At 46.9% G+C, this 18,431-nt stretch overlaps 1 protein-coding gene across 2 annotated transcripts in view; it reads left to right on the forward strand.

The window, feature by feature from the left end:
- The window catches only part of LOC149434650 (protein mono-ADP-ribosyltransferase PARP14-like), a 152,737-nt gene that overhangs the window by 69,675 nt on the left and 64,631 nt on the right, over positions 1-18,431 (forward strand). For both annotated transcript variants that reach the window (XM_089663557.1, XM_089663558.1), the window contains exons 21-23: positions 10,458-10,661; positions 11,910-12,146; positions 15,519-17,761. In XM_089663557.1, the coding sequence (XP_089519683.1) occupies positions 10,458-10,661; positions 11,910-12,146; positions 15,519-17,761 (2,684 nt within the window). The remainder of the gene's footprint in view (positions 1-10,457; positions 10,662-11,909; positions 12,147-15,518; positions 17,762-18,431) is intronic.

Raw genomic sequence — 18,431 nt, forward strand, 5'->3', positions numbered from 1 at the left:
GAGGGAGGCCAGTAAGGAGGGAGCTGCAATAGTCAAGGTGAGAGATAACAGGTGAGCAGATTAGTATATTGCTGGTGTAGTTGGTTAGGAAGGGACATATTTTGGAAGATTGAGGAGGTTAAGGCGGCAAGATTTCAGCATTGATTGGATGTGAAGGTGGAAATCTGATATGTCAGATTTGCGTGTCATCAGCATAGAGATGGTATTGGAACCCACACATTGTTATCACGTTTCATAAACCATAGAATGTTATCACTCGTCCATAATTATCAGCAGTGGTCATGGTGACCTTTAGTATCTGCAAATTACAAGCAAATGGGCAATGTTTCTGAGCTGTCCACATACGGCCAGGGTGGTGGGAAGCGGGTTGGGGTAACAAATGTAGCACTACCCCCTCAAGGGTTGGTTAGTCATTTTTGGGTTCCCTGTCAATCTGGACCTCTTGCTGAAAGCCCAACCTCTGCTGACACCCCAGTGCTCTTGTGACCAAGATAAATCACACCCGTAAGATGGACTCACACACAAGTTAGTATAGACCAATATGAATTTTATATTGGAAATAAAGGTAACTTGGTCAAAAAGAACAAAATGACACTGATATATGCAGCAACTTTAATCACTCTTAGTAATTGTGTGAGATGGGGAAACAGCTCTCATTGTTTGAACACTGTATGGAGTAAATTATTGTGTAAATTAAATGTTCTGGACTGACATTCTGCAATTTAGCCACAAGATGCCACTGTTTCCCTAACACAGCCTCAGACTGCATAGATATTTCTATATTCATGAAGAGGTGGGGTTTTCACACAGATTTTAGAGAACAGGAAGAGGAGAGAGCAGCCATGTTTGGAGGATGGTGAATGAAGGAGCCGTGTGAGTAGAGAATCTGATGGCATCCAGGTGTGAGAGTATCACTCAGTAGCCAGAGCTGCAGCTAAGTAAAGCTGATCGTGTCCAAGACCCTGATCCTGTTCAGAGAAAGGAAGATTGCTGCCAGGAATGCTGATGAGAGCAGAGGAACAAAGCAACATACACTGCGAGACCGCATGCTTGTTGGAGAGACATTTGTTCTGTTCAGAGTCACCAGCGGATGCAAAACAGACCCGGGTTGATAAGATCGTGCACGCACCTCATTTCAGTGTTGTCGCCTAGAGACTGAGTCCAGGCCTATAGTTAGGGTCTCTGTTTGTGTCAGGCCACAAGTGTTATTACTGATCATTGGAAGGACTCCATAACCTAAAGCGACATTTCACATTGGAGAGCTGATAAAATCCTACAAACTCAAGCCAGACTGGCGTTTTGCTCAGAAGGAATGCTCAAGCACGTACTACAGGACCAGTTATGGGAGGGGGAATACTGTAGATTTGTGTAAGATTGTAAGCTGTTGTGCTGCACCGCAGGCTAGCCCATACCGTACCCCCATACCCTGATTCTTGCTCTGTAGGGTAATAACAGGTAAGGTGTGGCAGCTTAGTTGTGCCCCCCAGTAGGTAAATTACTTCACTTTCTACCTTCATCCATCAGGAGGCGCCGTGCTGTGCAGCACAAGGGTCTCAGCCTTTGGGCTGGGTGTATGTAAATTTATTGTATGTTCCCAGCAATTGTTGTGTTTATTTGCCACAAAATTCTGTTGTGGCAAAAGCTGGTGTTGGGGTTGCTTCCCTCGTTCGTGGCCAGAGGCCATGGGAGCTTTCCGGGAGGTGGACCGGCTACTACGAGACCAGTTCATAGTGGGGCTCTCCAACAAGTTTTTACAGGACAAATTGCAAGAGATGACCCGGACGGCGCCCAACATGACATTCTACGGCATTTACTTAGCCGTGGAGAGAGAGGAAGAGTGCATACCTGTGGCGGCGAGAATAGTGTGTAGTACCCATGCTACAAGATGCTACAAGAGGTCAGTCTGCATCTGAAGACTCAGAATCCTTAAAGGATGTGGTCCAGGCTCTGCGGACAGAATTAAGAGAACTTCGGTTGGAAGTGTCCCAGATGAAGGCAGAATCTCCCAGGCCTCTGGAAATGACCCCAGCACCCAGCGCCACTCCACCAGGATAACTCAGCTGCGGGGACACGTCAAAAGGGGATCCCTCTGTTGGGCTTGTCGACAGTAAGGCCACATGGCCAGAGAGTGCCCAGAACAGATGAAGTCAGAGCCAACGTTAAACTTCCGACTGCCGCAGTAGCTGGGCGTCCTGCGGTGGTACACCAGAAGCTAAGCCGTAAGCATGAGGAACATGACCTGTATGCCAGCAGCCCCGTTATGGAAGCCGAGTTGGACGGCCAGAAGGTACGCTGCCTAGTTGATACAGGGTCGGAGTGCACCCTTTTGTCTCTGGAGTTCTTCAAAAGACACTTTGGACATATGATGGAGCCGGAAGATGGGAGCGTCATCAAGCTGACGGCTGCCAATAACAGAGAGATGGACGTCTGAGTAGTTTGGATGCGGGTCGGGCTGTGTGGGCAAGACGTCAGCAAGAAGGGGGTCATGCTGGTAGATCATTCGTCCCGGAGAGGGATGGAGGTGACACTAGGTATGAACGTGCTGAGAGACCTAGACCATCAACTTTATGCCAAAGAAGGGTCAAGGTATTTGCAATGGGCCACCACACACTGGCCAACACAGAAGGTTCTACAGCAGATGGTGAGGAGCTGTAGTCTACGAAAGGGCGACATGTCCAGTTGACCCGTTGGGGTCGTGAGGGTGCCGCGGAGGACCCCAGTGAAGATCCCGCCTCGAAAAGAGTGAATATTGATGCTGTCGGTTGGGGCTGGACGACAACTGAATGGGCTGGAGGTCCTGATCGAGCCCGCTTACCAAGAAGAAACGCAGACTCATCCACTGGCAGCCCGGGGCCCTCACTATTGTTAAGGATGGACGTGTACGTGCACGCTGCCTCAACGTTGAAGACTATGAGTTAACCGTCCCTGGATATACCTTGCTAGCCAAAGTTTATGTGTCCAAAGGGGATATTCCTCGATGGAGGAGCTTCACGCTATGGCTAGATAGGAGATCAGCCTGGACCTATGCTGTAGAGGTCCATCAAAGGGAGACCCCGACAGTGAAGTGGAGTGGTCGAATGATCATGGCCCGGATGGGGGTGGACTGCAAGATCCTGACTCCAGGACAACAGAAGTTGCTGGAAGACACCCTTTGGGAATTTCAGGAGGCCTTCTCGAGACATAATGAGGACTTCGGGTGTGCCTCCACCACCGGCAATGCTGCACCGATCAGGGAACGTTACCGGCAAATCCCGCCTAAAATGTACCAGGAGGTGAAGGATATGGTGGCCAGCATGTTGGAAAACCAGGTGATCCAGGAGAGTCAAAGTCCTTGGGCTGCTCCAGTAGTCTTGGTGTGGAAGAAAGATGGGAGTCTCCGTTTCTGCGTGGATTATCGGAAGCTGAATGCCCAGACCATCCGGGATGCCTATCCCCTTCCGCGGATTGAGGAATCGTTGTCCGCCCTGAGTCATGCAAAGTTCTTCTCGACTCTTGACCTGGCCAGTGGGTATTGGCAGGTACCGGTGGCCAAAAAAGAAAAAGCAAAGATGGCCTTCATCCTACTTATGGGACTCTACGAGTTCAACCGGATGCCATTCGGCCTGTCCAATGCCCCGGGAACATTCCAGCGGTTGATGGAGCACTGTCTGTGGGATCTCAACTTCAAGTCGGTATTGATATATCTGGATGACGTAGTAGTGTTTGGTGCCTCTTTTGAGGATCACCTCCAGAAACTGCGACAGGTCTTAGGACAGCTGCGAGACCATGGGCTCAAAATCAAGCCCAAGAAGTGCCTATTGTTTCAACAGCAGATAGAGTATTTGGGACATTTGGTCACCAAGGAGGTGGTAAATCCAACCCCCGACAGGGGGAAGGCCGTCCAGGAGTGGCCCCAGCCGAGTACACTACGAGAGGTGCAGGCGTTCATTGGACTGGCCGGCTACTACAGGAGGTTTATACCCAAGTTTGCTCATTTGGTGGGCCCGTTAAATGAGTTATTAAGGGGCACTGCAGGGGGCCCAAAGAATTGTGCCATCGAGTGGGGACCCCGGCAACAAGGGGCCTTTGAAGCAGTGAAGGGGGCGCTGATCAGTGCCCTGATTCTGGTTTATGCGCGGTTCGACACCCCATTCCTGCTGTACACTGACGGAAGTCTACATGGTCTGGGGGCTGTGTTATCCCAAGTCCAGGATAAACGTGAGAGAGTCATTGCCTATGGCAGCTGGTCTCTGAGGGAGTCAGAGCGCAACCCTGACAACTACAGCTCCTTTAAATTGGAACTGCTGGCACTGGTGTGGGCCATGACCGAAAAGTTCGCGGAGTACCTGACTGGTGCAGAGGTGACCGTGATGACGGACAACAACCCGTTAGCACATCTGGAAAATGCCAAACTCGGTGCGCTTGAGCAGAGGTGGTTGGCTCGCCTTTCTAAATACCAATACCGCATCAAGTTCCGGTCAGGTAGGGAGAACGGCAATGCTGACGCACTCTCCCGAGTCCCTGTAGGGTTGTCGGCTCAGAGTGCCGATGAGGAGCTAGAGGACACTGAAACTCCTGACCTTGGTCGATTACCCATGTTCCAGGTTGTGGCACATTCAAGTGGGGTGGCGTCCGGGATGTCAATGGTGCTGGGAAAGACGTTGACTGATTGGGAAAGGGTCCAGGATAGCTGTGGAAAGTGAAAGATCTGGCCTCGGTCAGAAGAGCGGGCTCGTCTGACTCCCAAGGGCCAAAAGTTGTTGAGATAGTGAGATAAGCTGACTGTTACCAAGGGCCTCCTGTGTGGGACCATATACAGTCAGGTCAATAAATATTGGGACATCAACACAATTCTAACATTTTTGGCTCTATACACCACCACAATGGATTTGAAATGAAACAAACAAGATGTGCTTTAACTGCAGACTGTCAGCTTTAATTTGAGGGTATTTACATCCAAATCAGGTGAACGGTGTAGGAATTACAACAGTTTGCATATGTGCCTCCCACTTGTTAAGGGACCAAAAGTAATGGGACAATTGGCTTCTCAGCTGTTCCATGGCCAGGTGTGTGTTATTCCCTCATTATCCCAATTACAATGAGCAGATAAAAGGTCCAGAGTTCATTTCAAGTGTGCTATTTGCATTTGGAATCTGTTGCTGTCAACTCTCAAGATGAGATCCAAAGAGCTGTCACTATCAGTGAAGCCATCATTAGACTGAAAAAACAAAACAAACCCATCAGAGAGATAGCAAAAACATTAGGCGTGGCCAAAACAACTGTTTTTTACATTCTTAAATAGAAGGAACGCACCGGTGAGCTGAGCAACACCAAAAGACCCGGAAGACCACGGAAAACAACTGTGGTGGATGACCGAAGAATTCTTTCCCTGGTGAGGAAAACACCCTTCACAACAGTTGGCCAGATCAAGAGCGCTCTCCAGGAGGTAGGTGTATGTGTGTCAAAGTCACCAATCAAGAGAAGACTTCACCAGAGTGAATACAGAGGGTTCACCACAAGATGGAAACCATTGGTGAGCCTCAAAAACAGGAAGGCCAGATTAGAGTTTGCCAAACGACATGTTCTGGAACAACATCCTATGGACAGATGAGACCGAGATCAACTTGTACCAGAGTGATGGGAAGAGAAGAGTATGGAGAAGGAACTGCTCATGGTCCTCAGCATACCACCTCATCAGTGATCATGGTGGTGGTAGTGTCATGGCGTGGGCATGTATGGCTGCCAATGGAACTGCTTCTCTTGTATTTATTGATGATGTGACTGCTGACAAAAGCAGCCGGATGAATTGTGAAGTGTTTCGGGAATATTATCGGCTCATATTCAGCCAAATGCTTCAGAACTCATTGGACGCTTCACAGTGCAGATGGACAATGACCCAAAGCAGACTGCAAAAGCAACCAAAGAAGTGGAATGTTCTGCAATGGCCAAGTCCATCACCTGACCTGAATCCGATTGAGCATTTCACTTACTGAAGACAAAACTGAGGGAAAATGCCCCAAGAACAAGCAGGAACTGAAGACAGTTGCAGTAGAGGCCTGGCAGAGCATCACCAGGGATGACACCCAGCGTCTGCTGATGTCTATGCGTTCCACACTTCAGGCTGTCATTGACTGCAAAGGATTTGCAACCAAGTATTAAAAAGTGAAAGTTTGATTTATGATTTTTATTCTGTCCCATTACTTTTGGTCCCTTAACAAGTGTGAGGCACATATGCAAACTGTTGTAATTCCTACACCGTTCACCTGATTTGGATGTAAATACCCTCAAATTAAAGCTGACAGTCTGCAGTTAAAACACATCTTGTTTGTTTCATTTCAAATTTATTGTGGTGGAGTATAGAGCCAAAAATGTTAGAATTGTGTTGATGTCCCAATATTTATGGACCTGACTGTACTTGCAGTCAGAGTTGCAGTACCAGCGACAGATTGTCATCCCCATGTTATTGGGACCGAAGGCTGCCCGGGAGGCCCATGAGAGGGTTGCCCATTTTGGGAGCGATAAAACATTCAAGTGGCTCCAATGGCTCGTGTACTGTCCAGATTTGGCAGACATGGTGGCCGAGGCATGTCTTAAGTGTCGGCCCTGTGGGCTGAGTCAGAGTACTGAACAGCGGGCTCCTGTCCAGGCCATCCGGACATCAGCACCCCTAGAGCTCCTTATGATCGATTATGTACAGATTGGGTACTCTACCTCGGGACACTCGTACTGTCTAGTCATGACAGATCATTTCACAAAGTATGCGGTGGCTGTACCCACCAGAGACCAGACGGCAGAGTCGGCCGCTGAAGCTGTCTGCAAACACTTTATACTGGTGTTCGGGTGTCCACAGAGAATACATTCGGACCAGGGGGCATGTTTTCAGGGTACTCTAATGAACGAGTGGTACCAACTGTTTGGGATCGAACGTTCCTGCACCACCCCGTATCACCCCCAGGGAAACAGGGCGTGCGAGTGGTTCAACCGCACCTTGCTCCAGATGCTGCAGACTCTGGAGGACCGCCAAAAGGCTCGGTGGCCCGAATACCTACCATAACTGATGTGGGTACACAGTACCACTGGATACTCCCCACATATGTTCATGTTTGGGAGAGCCGGACAGGAGATTGAAGATCTCCACATGCCCGATCCGATGGAGCCACCATCGAGAAATACTACCGCATGGGTGCAAGAGCACCGCCGCCGGCTGAGAGCAATCCACAAGGTTGTGGAGGAACGCCTTAGACAAGTGGTATACCCCAATCCAAGACCAGTGCAGAAGGAGGGGTGATCGAGTGATAGTCAAAGAGAAGCGGACGTCTGGAAAGTTGGATGGGGGAAGAATGGTGGGTTGTCCCTGCCTCGGTACCCACAGAGGCTCCAACTATAGCAAGTTTGCCACCAAGGGAAAGTGTTGAGCGGTCAGCAGCTCCTCTCCCATTAAATGTGCCTGACGTCCCCAGTGTTTCTGAGCCTGTCATTCTACGAAGGTCAACAAGGCCCAATGCTGGTGTGCCCCCACAGCGTTATGCCCAGAATGAGTTTGTATGGGGAAGGTTGCCGAGGATGACAACCTCTAGTGGGGTGGCATGGGAGATGGGGAAAAAGCTCTCATTGTTTGAACAGTGTATGGAGTAAATTATTGTGTGGAGTAAATTAAATGTTCTGGACTGACATTCTGCGGTTTAGCCACAAGATTCCACTGTTTTCCTAACACAGCCTCAGACTGCATAGATATTTCTATATTCATGAAGAGGTGGGGTTTTCACACAGATTTTAGAGAACAGGAAGAGAACAGGAGAGAGCAGCCATGTTTGGAGGATGGTGAATGAAGGAGCTGTGTGAGCAGAGAATCTGATGGCATCCAGGTGTGAGCGCATCCCTCAGTAGCCAGAGCTGCAGTTAAGTGAAGCTGATCGTGTCCAAGATCCTGATCCTGTTCAGAGAAAGGAAGATTGCTGCCAGGAATGCTGATGAGAGCAGAGGAACAAAGCAACATACACTGCGAGACCGCATGCTTGTTGGAGAGACATTTGTTCTGTTCAGAGTCACCAGCGGATAAAGCAGACCTGGGTTGATAAGATCGTGCACGCACCTCATTTCAGTGTTGGCGCCTAGAGACTGAGACCAGGGCTATAGTTAGTTAGGGTCCCTGTTTGTGTCAGGTCACAAGTATTGTTACTGATCATTGGAAGGACTCCACAACTTAAAGTGACATTTCACATTGGAGAGCTGATAAAATCCCACAAACTCACCCCAGACTGGCGTTTTGCTCAGAAGGAATACTCCGGCACGTGCTACAGGACCAGTTATGGGAGGGGGAATACTGTAGATTTGTGTAAGATTGTAAGCTGTTGTGCTGCACCGCAGGCTAGCCCATACCGTACCCCCATACACTGATTCCTGCTCTGTAGGGTAATAACAGGTAAGGTGTGGCAGCTTAGTTGTGCCCCCCAGTAGGTAAATTACTACACTTTCTACCTTCATCCATCAGGGGGCGCCGTGCTGTGCAGCACAAGGGTCTCAGCCTTTGGGCTGGCTGTATGTAAATATATTGTATGTTCCCAGCATTTGTGGTTGTGTTTATTTGCCACATCTAAGTAAAATTCTGTTGTGACAAAAGCTGGTGTTGGGGTTGTTTCCTCGTTCGTGACTTCACTGTATCCTGGGGAGCCCCCCCCGGTACACGGCTTACACATTCACTGTATCCTGGGGAGCCCACCCTGGAACACGGCTTACACATTCACTGTATCCTGGGGAGCCCACCCCGGTACACGGCTTACAATTGTGAGCAAAAGTAACAACGCTTGTCATAAAGCAACAATAACTATTTATAATTATCAGGCCGGCTTTCAGAAACAATCCGCTACTTCCAATCTGAGGGGAGTGCTGGATCCTCCAGTGAGCAGAAAAACAACCAACAAGAAACAGGAAAGCTCACTGAGGGTCCTCAGAACTAGATGGCAAGGATTAGATGTGAAGGAAACAGAATTCTCATTTGAAAATGAGCACTGTCCCTTTAACCCCTCGCCTACCGGGCCCTTCCCCCCCCCCCCCCCTTCCCGCCCAGGACAATTTTCAGCTTTCAGCGCTGTCCCCCTTTACACTGTACCCATATGACATTTGTATCAGTTTTTTCACGCAAATAGAGCTTTCTTTTGGTATTTATATTTAATCGTCGCTTTTGCAAACAGGTAATTTTTCTCCTTCACTAATGTGCATTGATGAGGTGGCACGGATAGGCAGTACTGATGGGCACTGATAGGATGCATTGATAGGCGGCACTGATGAGCTGGCACTGATGATGCTGCACTAATAGGTGGCTCTGATGGGCACTGATAGGTGGCACTGATGGGTGGCACTGACTGGCGGCACTGCTGGGCACTGACTGGCAGCACTGCTGGGCACTGATAGGCAGCACCTCTGGGCAGCACTGATGGGTGGCACTGCTGGGCACAGGTAGGTGGTACTGCTGGGCACAGGTAGGTGGTACTGCTGGGCACAGGTGGGTGGCACTGATTGGTACAGGTGGGCAGCACTAATGGGCACAGGTGGGCTGCACTGTTGGGTACTGATCATCAGTGCTCTGATGATCAGTGCCGATTCCTTCGCTGACAGTAGGCAGATCTCGGCAGTACTTTCCTCACACTCTGACAACTGTATTTACCCGGTGATCTGCTGTGCCATTGGACACAGCTGATCATATGGTAAAAGGCCTCTGTGATTGGCCTTTTACTGTATCACGTGATCAGCTGTGTCTGTAGGACACAGCAATCACCGGCGGCGCCGGGTGCTCCCAGGGGGCGTGTTCTGGGAGGACATCCATAGATGCCCTCCCAGAACTAGACAACTGCGCTGTAGCTGTCTTTCAGGTTTGCCTGCTGGGCAGCATGGCAGACCGGATGTTCAGTAGTCTTTTTCCGCTCTTCCTCTCTCTCCAACCCTGGCTCCGCGGCCTAGTTCAGCACCTCAGCTGTCAGCACACCTCCTTCTCCTTCCGTCTCTCACCGCACTCTCCTGACCAATCTCCCGGGCTTTTGATATTTATATGCCCCGCCCACACACTACCCTTCCTGGGAAATGTAGTCCCTGACTGCCCTGCTCACCAGCCGAGTTCTGTTATTTAGCATACTAGTCCCAGAGGGATGTTCTGTCCATGTGAGTGACCCTGAATGGCAGGCCACCATCATCTAATGTCCATTTTAATGTATTGCAAGTAATAACATTTCAATGGGTTCCACAAATGACAGGTAGAAAATGTAATTCCAGAAAAATAAAATAAACTGCCAACTGTTGTCATGGGAAACACAGAGAAAGCTGAGTATGTTCTGGAGGAGGAAGGAGGACGTTACCACGACCCATGGCTGAGCTTTATATGTACATAATGGGAAGGATAACTATGGATGGTTGGAGATAGTTGGGACAGAGCAGTAATATGTCCATGTTTAATGCAGTTTTATCATTCCTTCCAATTTTTACAGGGAAACCAACTCCAGAGAAAGAAGAGATGTCACCCAGCCACTCGTCCTCTCTGGTTCTGATTGAGAACATCCAGGACAGCCACAATCCTGAGATGTTAAACCTTCTGGTGGAGAATATCAGTGACAAATCCATGGACACGGACTTCTACATAGAGAGGATTCCTGAGATCCAATCTGCCGTCATCACCTTCACATGTGATATAGGTCAGACACCCAACAAAGACAACGATTTATGAACAACTCCATAACAACGAATCAAATTCCATGTTTTATCTTAGAGTTCTTCTTAGAGAGCAGAAGATGACATGTGATTGGTTGGTATGGGCTGTGGAAATATTTCTCTTTTTCCTTCATTTTACATTAATCAGTGACTTGATGTGAGGGAAGTTGCAGGGCCAACATTTGGAGAAGGACCCTCCTGTGAACTGCTCACTAATTCTTTAACACGTTAGACAGTCTTGTCAAGGCGCCCAACCCTAACAGGCCTTACCTTGTGCGGCCGATGTTTGCACCATTATGGGGGTAAAATAAATAGAATAATTGCACATATGAACTGGACTCCACAGATTGGGAACCACTATTGACGTATCGCTACCACCGACATCCAATCAGTACCAAACCAGGCAGGAGGCATGCATGTATATAGATGGGAGGGTGATGGCTTTAATCCATTTTATGATGCCCATCAGGTCCAGTAATGGGACCTCTCTGAGGCTTCAGACAGCAACTTTCAGGGCCGATTCGTACCGGAACATGCTCCTTCCCGTGTGTTTCCTTCATGTTCCCATGTGGTCCAGTTTTGCTGCCCATTCATTTGAATGGGCTACAAAATGCACTGGAATGTGGAAAATGTACTACAAGACCTACTTGTTCAGCACGCACTGCACCAAATTGCATGCAACTACCGTACCATAATGCACTGCATTTGTGAGATGCATTTGGGGCGTCATTAACAATTCATTGGCCCCCCCACACTGTGTTTTGGTGTGCACTGGCCCTCAGGCTAGATGGAGAAACTGAGCAAAATGTAAAAATGCACATCAGGACAAAATAGAATACAAAACATAGTCAGTACATCTCCCCAGTACATACACTTTTCCCTTTTTTTTTTTCTTTAAACCCTTGGCACTGGCACCCCCCAGCCCTTTCATGGGGTTTCTGATCATGTGACCACATGTCACATGATCAAAAAGCTCCTGCATAAATGTTGATTTATTATGGACAGTAAACTACCACATTATGGCCATTAGATGGAGCTGGGGAGCAAAGGAAATACATACATCTTTGTAATAAGAGATACAATGTAACAATTCTAGAGAAACTAGAGGGAATCAGCACATAAATGTAACCCAATAGTTCCATGATCTGTAAGCAAATGCCAGAATACTAGGGCTGGGCTGGGAATATACATGTATCTATGTATTCACTGGGATGTGATGTCTCTATTCACAGATATTGCAGATTTCATTGAAAAATTCTCCGGTAGCCCAAGAATAAAAAAGCATAAACTAACAGCAAAGAGTCTGGAAGAATGCAGAAGTGTCCGAGTGGAGAGGATCCCCCCCAATACCCCGGAGGACATGCTCACACTTTACTTCGAGAGCGCAAGGAACAGAGGAGGGAGTGTAGAAGATGTGGAGATGTTATCGGATGAAAGAGCCGCGTTGGTCACATTTCACCAGGCAGGAGGTGAGAGGGATAGAGGTTGAGGGCACTGGGGGTGGGGGATGGTAATGTCTGGGGCAGGAGGGGGTAGACCTGATAATGTATATTATCACACTCAGGGCCAGGACAAGGGGTGGGTGGGAGGGAAAACTGCTCTGGGCGCAATGGTTTGCTGTAGGGATGGGGATGCCTTCCTTCTGTTACAAGGCTGACAGGAGTAGTGACAGCGGCATCACCACTCCTGTCAGCCCAGCACTGGGAGTGGCAAAGGGAGAGCCAAGAGGCAGCACGGCTGTGTTCTCTCTCCCACTCCTTCCTACCTCTTGTGTTGGGACCGCATCGTGAAATACTGCACACTTCCAGGTCGATGCAAAACCTGATCAGGAGCTGCACAGCGATTTTGACAATTGACAGCTATGCATTAGATCCCCTAACCTTGTACATCATGAAAGGGGGGGAGGGGGTGCATTTTGGCATCTTTGCCCTGGGCACTGGATGACCATGTCCTGGCACTGGTCATGCTCTGCAAGAAATCAAGCACTGGCAGCAAGGGCCACAGAGGGCCACAGAGTTCCACCTACTTACTGTATATTTACAGTGAAGGAAGTATGTATTTGCTCCCCGGCTGATGGTGAATGTTCGCCCCTCACACAGAAATGATCGGTCTAACAATGGAATGTTCGCCCCTCACACAGAAATGATCGGTCTAACAATGGAATGTTCGGTGTAACACTGAGAGACAGAATACAACAACAAATTCAGCAGAAATGCGTCTAACAAATGATGACGGATCTGCATGTTCATGAGGGAAAGAAGGATTTGATCCCCTTCACAAAACATGACTTAGTACTTGGTGGCAAATCCCTTGTTGGCAATCACAGTGGTCAGACGTTTCCTTGAGTTGGCCCCCAGGTTCGCACACATCTCAGGAGGGATTTTGGCCCACTCCTCTTGGCAAATCCTTTCCAAGTCATTAAGGTTTGGTGTCTGGTGTTTGGCAACTCGAACTTTCAGCTCCCTCCACAGATTTTCAATCGGATGAAGGTGTGGAGACTGGCTAGGCCACTCCAGGACCTTAATGTGCTTCTTCTTGAGCCGCTCCTTTGTTGCCTTGGCCGTGTGTTTTGGGTCATTGTCATGCTGGAACACCCATCCACGACCCATTTTCAATGCCCTGGCTGAGGGAAGAAGGTTCTCACCCAAGATTTGAGGGTACATTGTCCCGTCCATCGTCCCTTTGATGCGGTGCAGTTGTCCTGTCCCCTTAGCAGAAAAACACCCCCAAAGCAGAATGTTTCCACCACCATGTTTCACAGTTGGGATGGTGTTCTTGGCGTCATAGGCAGCATTCCTCCTCCAAACACGGCGAGTTGAGTTGATGCCAAAGAGCTGGATTTTGGTCTCATCTGACCACAACACTTCCCACCAGTCCTCCTCTGCATCATTCAGATGTTCAGTGGCAGACTTCAGACGGGCCTGGACATGTGCTTTCTTGAGCAGAAGGACCTTGCGGGCACTGCAGGATTTCAGTCCTTGTCGGCGTAGTGTGTTACCAATTGTTTTCTTGGTGACTGTGGTCCCAGCTGCCTGGAGATCATTGACAAGATCCTCACGTGTAGTTCTGGGATGATTCCTCACTGTTCTCATGATCATTGACACTCCACGAGGGGAGATCTTGCATGGTGCACCAGACCTAGGGAGACTGACACTTGTTTTGTGTTTCTTCCATTTGTGAATGATTGCACCAACTGTTGTCACCTTCTCACCAAGCTGCTTGGCCATAGTTTGGTAGCCCAGTCCAGCCTTGTGTAGGTCTACCATCTTGTCCCTGACCTCCTTGGACAGCTCTTTGGTCTTTCCATGGTGGAGAGTTTGGAATCTGATGGTTTGATTGCTCCTGTGGACAGGTGTTTTTTATACAGGTAACACAATGAGATTAGCAGCACTCCCTTTAAGAGACTGCTTCTAATCTCAACTTGTTACCTGTATGAGAGACACCTGGGAGCCAGAAATCCTGCTGAATGATAGGGGATCAAATCCTTCTTTCCCTCATGAACATGCAGATCAGTCATCATTTGTTAGACGCATTTCTGCTGAATTTGTTGTTGTATTCTGTCTCTCAGTGTTACACCGAACATTCCATTGTTAGACCGATCATTTCTGTGTGAGGGGCGAACATTCCATTGTTAGACCGATCATTTCTGTGTGAGGGGCGAACATTCCATTGTTAGACCGATCATTTCTGTGTGAGGGGCGAACATTCAACATCAGCAGGGGAGCAAATACACATTTCCTTCACTGTGCTGAAGTGCTGAACACATTCTTTATTGAGGAGCCATAGCTGTACTTTATGTTTCTTTTCTCTTTAACTTCCCCAGAACATCACTGCAAAGGACACCTAAATCTCTAGTAGCCTAACCTCCCAGAAGTGCTATGGTAAAGGCTAGAGAGAAAACGGAGAGGCTTCATTGTATTAGACTTTGTATTACTATTCCAAAACTTTACTAGCTTCATCAATACAAAAAAGCCAATATTTTCCACCTTCTTCATTTTCAGCTTGTTTTGCTACAAAAATGATCGTATAGAGCCGGGTCTCCAAGCTTTCTAAGCAAAGGGCCAGTTTGCTGTCCTTCAGACTTTAGGGGGGCCAGACTGTGGCCATCAGGAGTAGAAAATGTCCCGACATTAGTAAACAATGCTCCATCATTGGTGCCATTGCACCCCATCAATGGAGACATTGGGAGGAATTGTACCCCATCATTGGTGTCATTGTGAGGAATTGTGTCCCATCATTGGTGTCATTGTAAGGAATTGTGCCCCATCATTGGTGTCATTGTGAGGAATTGTGCCCCATCATTGGTGTCATTGTGAGGAATTGTGCCCCTTAGTTGATGACAATGGGGGGAATTATGCCCTATTATTGGTACCAATGGATGAAATATTGCTCCAAGGACTAGATAAAAGCAAGCAAAGAGCCCCAGTTTAGAGACCCCTACAACAGAGCAGTCGTTCTCAACCCTTTTACTCCAGAGAAAACCTTGAATTAATTTTCAGGTCTTTGGAGAACCACTGCTAAAACCAATTCATTGATGGTGAGCGGGCAAAAAAGCCCCTTACTTTGGTTGACAGCAAAAAATATCATTGGCGTCATGAAGCTGGATCTGTCAGGTGGCGTTGGACCCGGAACTAGGCAGGCATCATGGAATGTGAGTTTAATCAGCCAAAGTTCAAGGAACCCCTAGCAGCCTCTCAAGGAGCCCTAGTTGAGAATGACTGATATGAAATAATAATCGTATTATATGTGTTGCCAAGAGGGCTAACACTACTTCTGATGTATCCCTGATTATTGCTGCCTCTCTTATCCTCTAACAAGCATTTTATTTCTTTTTATTGCAGTTCTGAGGACGGTGATGACAAAGCAGCATGTGCTAGACAATAAGACAATATCCGTGTATCCATATTACCCATCCATTGGTCATTGCTTGTATGGGAAGGAAGGCCCTCTTATGGAAATACCTGATTCAGTAGAAATCCCCATCAGCCCACATATACTGGCATTCATTTTGAAGGATGAACAGATAAAACAAAATTTTGAAAAAGAAATGTCAGATGTTTACTGTGATATCACTTGGCCAAATGTAGACCACCCCACTCCTATCATCAAACTGTCTTTTCCCAGGAACCTCTCCAGTTATCTCCGAACCTTGGCAAAGATAGTTCCATCATGGAGCGATAACGTCCACAAAAAGTTTAAATCTTTTATTTTGAAGTATAAGGCTGCAGAGTGTGACCTGAAGCCACCGGTGTGGGAAGCCATCAAAGAAAAGATGTCTAGCTCATCATATGATGGAATCCTCATAAAACCTTACTTAGTTGCAGAGAAGGCTTTCATTGTGGGTATTTTAGAAGATGTTAAAAAGATTGAGCCAATATTCAGACAACTGGTAGAAGAAACCACTAGACAACTCAGCAGAGTGGAAGAGGATGTGCCTCTTGAACCCGAAGCTTATAAATTAATGTTTGCACATGGTCTGGAGAAAAACATCATGAAAGATTGTCCACATGTGAAGATTCGTTATGATGGAACTTCTAAGGGAGTTAAACTTTACGGACCAAGAGATGAAGTTCTCAGTACTAAATCCAAAATTGTCAATATTAAGCAAGACCTAAAGTATAAATTCATCCAGCTAGATGCACACATCATCAAGTTTCTGAAGGCAGTGGACAATGAAGAATTGTCATGTAGTCTTCTTATGAAAAAAAACATTAAAGCAGCTTTTCAGATGAAAGATAATGCAGTCATGTTAACTGGTTACTCCGATAACGATCTGAGAAATGGTGAAAAAACAATGAAGAAGGAATTAGTCTGTAAGCGGATTTTTGTTAAGGATAAAAGTGTCACTCAGAGTCCGGAGTGGGGAAATATGAAGAGCTTCCTAAAGGAGATGTTTAATATTGATGGGATAAAGGTTTCCATAGAGGAGTTCCCTGTGAGGGATGGAGCTGAGGTGGTGATCACTGGTCTATCCTCACCTGCAGAAGAAACCTACCAGCAGATCCATAACTTTGTGGAAAAGACCACTTTGGTGGAGAAGGACATCAAGCTGAAGTCAGTGGTGGTGTTGCAGTTTATGGAGGAAAAAAGAACGCAGGAATGGAATGAAATAATGCGGAATGTGAAGGTTGTGAAGAAACAGAACTTCATGTCCTTGTCTGGCCCAAAGTTCTATGTAGAGGAGGCAGAAACCAACATAAGAAAAATTATTTCCAAAATGTATTCTGACACCTTATACATTGATAAACCCGGGGTCAAAAAATCCTTTTTTGAAAATGAAGATATGTATGTTACTACAGTATGGCACAATCACAAATGTCTGATACAACTACAGAAGGAGGCAGATGACAGAATTTCTAATCAAAATGAGCTCCATTGCCAAGTCAGCCTCCAGAATGGAGCCACAATGGTTATATATAAAGGTGATCTGTGCCAACACAATGCTGATGTCATCATAATTGCCTCAAATAAGAATTTAAAGCCAACTGGGGGACCAGCGCTGGCTTTGGTGAAAGCAGCAGGACCCAGTTGTCAGAAAGAATGTGAACGCATTGTTCAAAAGGAAGGAGAGCTGGAGCCGGGAGAGTGTGTCATAACAGATGTGAGCAATTTATCATGTAAGAAGGTAATTCATGCAATTGCTCCCAAACTGGATAAAAAAGAAAATTCAAAATGTGAGCGTCTTCTACGGAAAGTGATAATCAACAGCTTGAAGATGGCTGCAGATAACGGTCAAAGCTCTGCTGCACTTTCTGTTGGTGATTTCATTATTTCTGGGTGTCCCTTGGATCCGTGTGCCCAAAACATTGTAAAATCAATAAAATCATACACAGAAAGCCAAGAAGGCTTCAACACCATCAAAAACATCCATCTCGTAGACAGTGATGAAGGCACTCTAAAGACTATCACTGAAATAGTGAATGAAGAGTTTGAAGGAAAACATGTCCAGGTTCCTTGGAAACATGGCATGAAAAAGCAGAAGAAGAAGAAGGAGGAAATTATGAACAAAGCCAACGATCAAATGGTGACCACCAAGGAAGGGTTGAACATCAATATAAAACATGGAAATATTGAAGATGCAAAGGTAAGTTCTATTCAGTTCAGGTTTCTTCATAGTAAACATATAAGGTAACAAAATATTAACCACTGTAATGATATAGATGGCTGTACGTAGGTCAAACTGTGACTAAATCTTTAAGGGGGCCACATTATGTCTGCTGAGGGACACACGTGATTAAATTCAGTAAAAGATTATGGCACTTTGAAACCTAAAGCTGTTTTCCAGGTATGGCAATTTGTACATAGGTAAATTGGTCCAGCTTGGACCAATGTATGTATGTGCCAAACGTATGGGATCCCCGTTGAAGCTGGAAGTCGGTGTATTAGGTTGAATATAAATTTATTTGCATTTTTAAAACAAGAAAAAGGACAATGACTCTACAACACAAGAGTATGGCAGCAGTTGTATCGGTAAAAAAAGAGTCAAATGATGACCACAGTGTACAGATATGTCCTGGGAAGTAGAGGGGCCCCTGTTGGTCACATTGGGTGTATATGCCATCTTGGTGCATAAACAAGTAATGGGCCCACAGGTGACCAAAGGAAGAAAACATCATAACCATAACCAAGAAGAAATGGGGGAGATTGAGGAGGGAGGGAGAAGGGAAGGAAAGAGAGAGAATGGAGCTAAACTTCTGGAGAAAAAGCTTCATATGAACATGCGTTAAAAAAAAAAAGAATACATTTATCAAAAT

Source organism: Staurois parvus, unplaced genomic scaffold (assembly GCF_062004578.1).
Source record: "Staurois parvus isolate SC_StPar_1 unplaced genomic scaffold, SC_StPar_1.0 ptg001719l, whole genome shotgun sequence".
Classification (NCBI taxonomy): Eukaryota; Metazoa; Chordata; class Amphibia; order Anura; family Ranidae; genus Staurois; species Staurois parvus.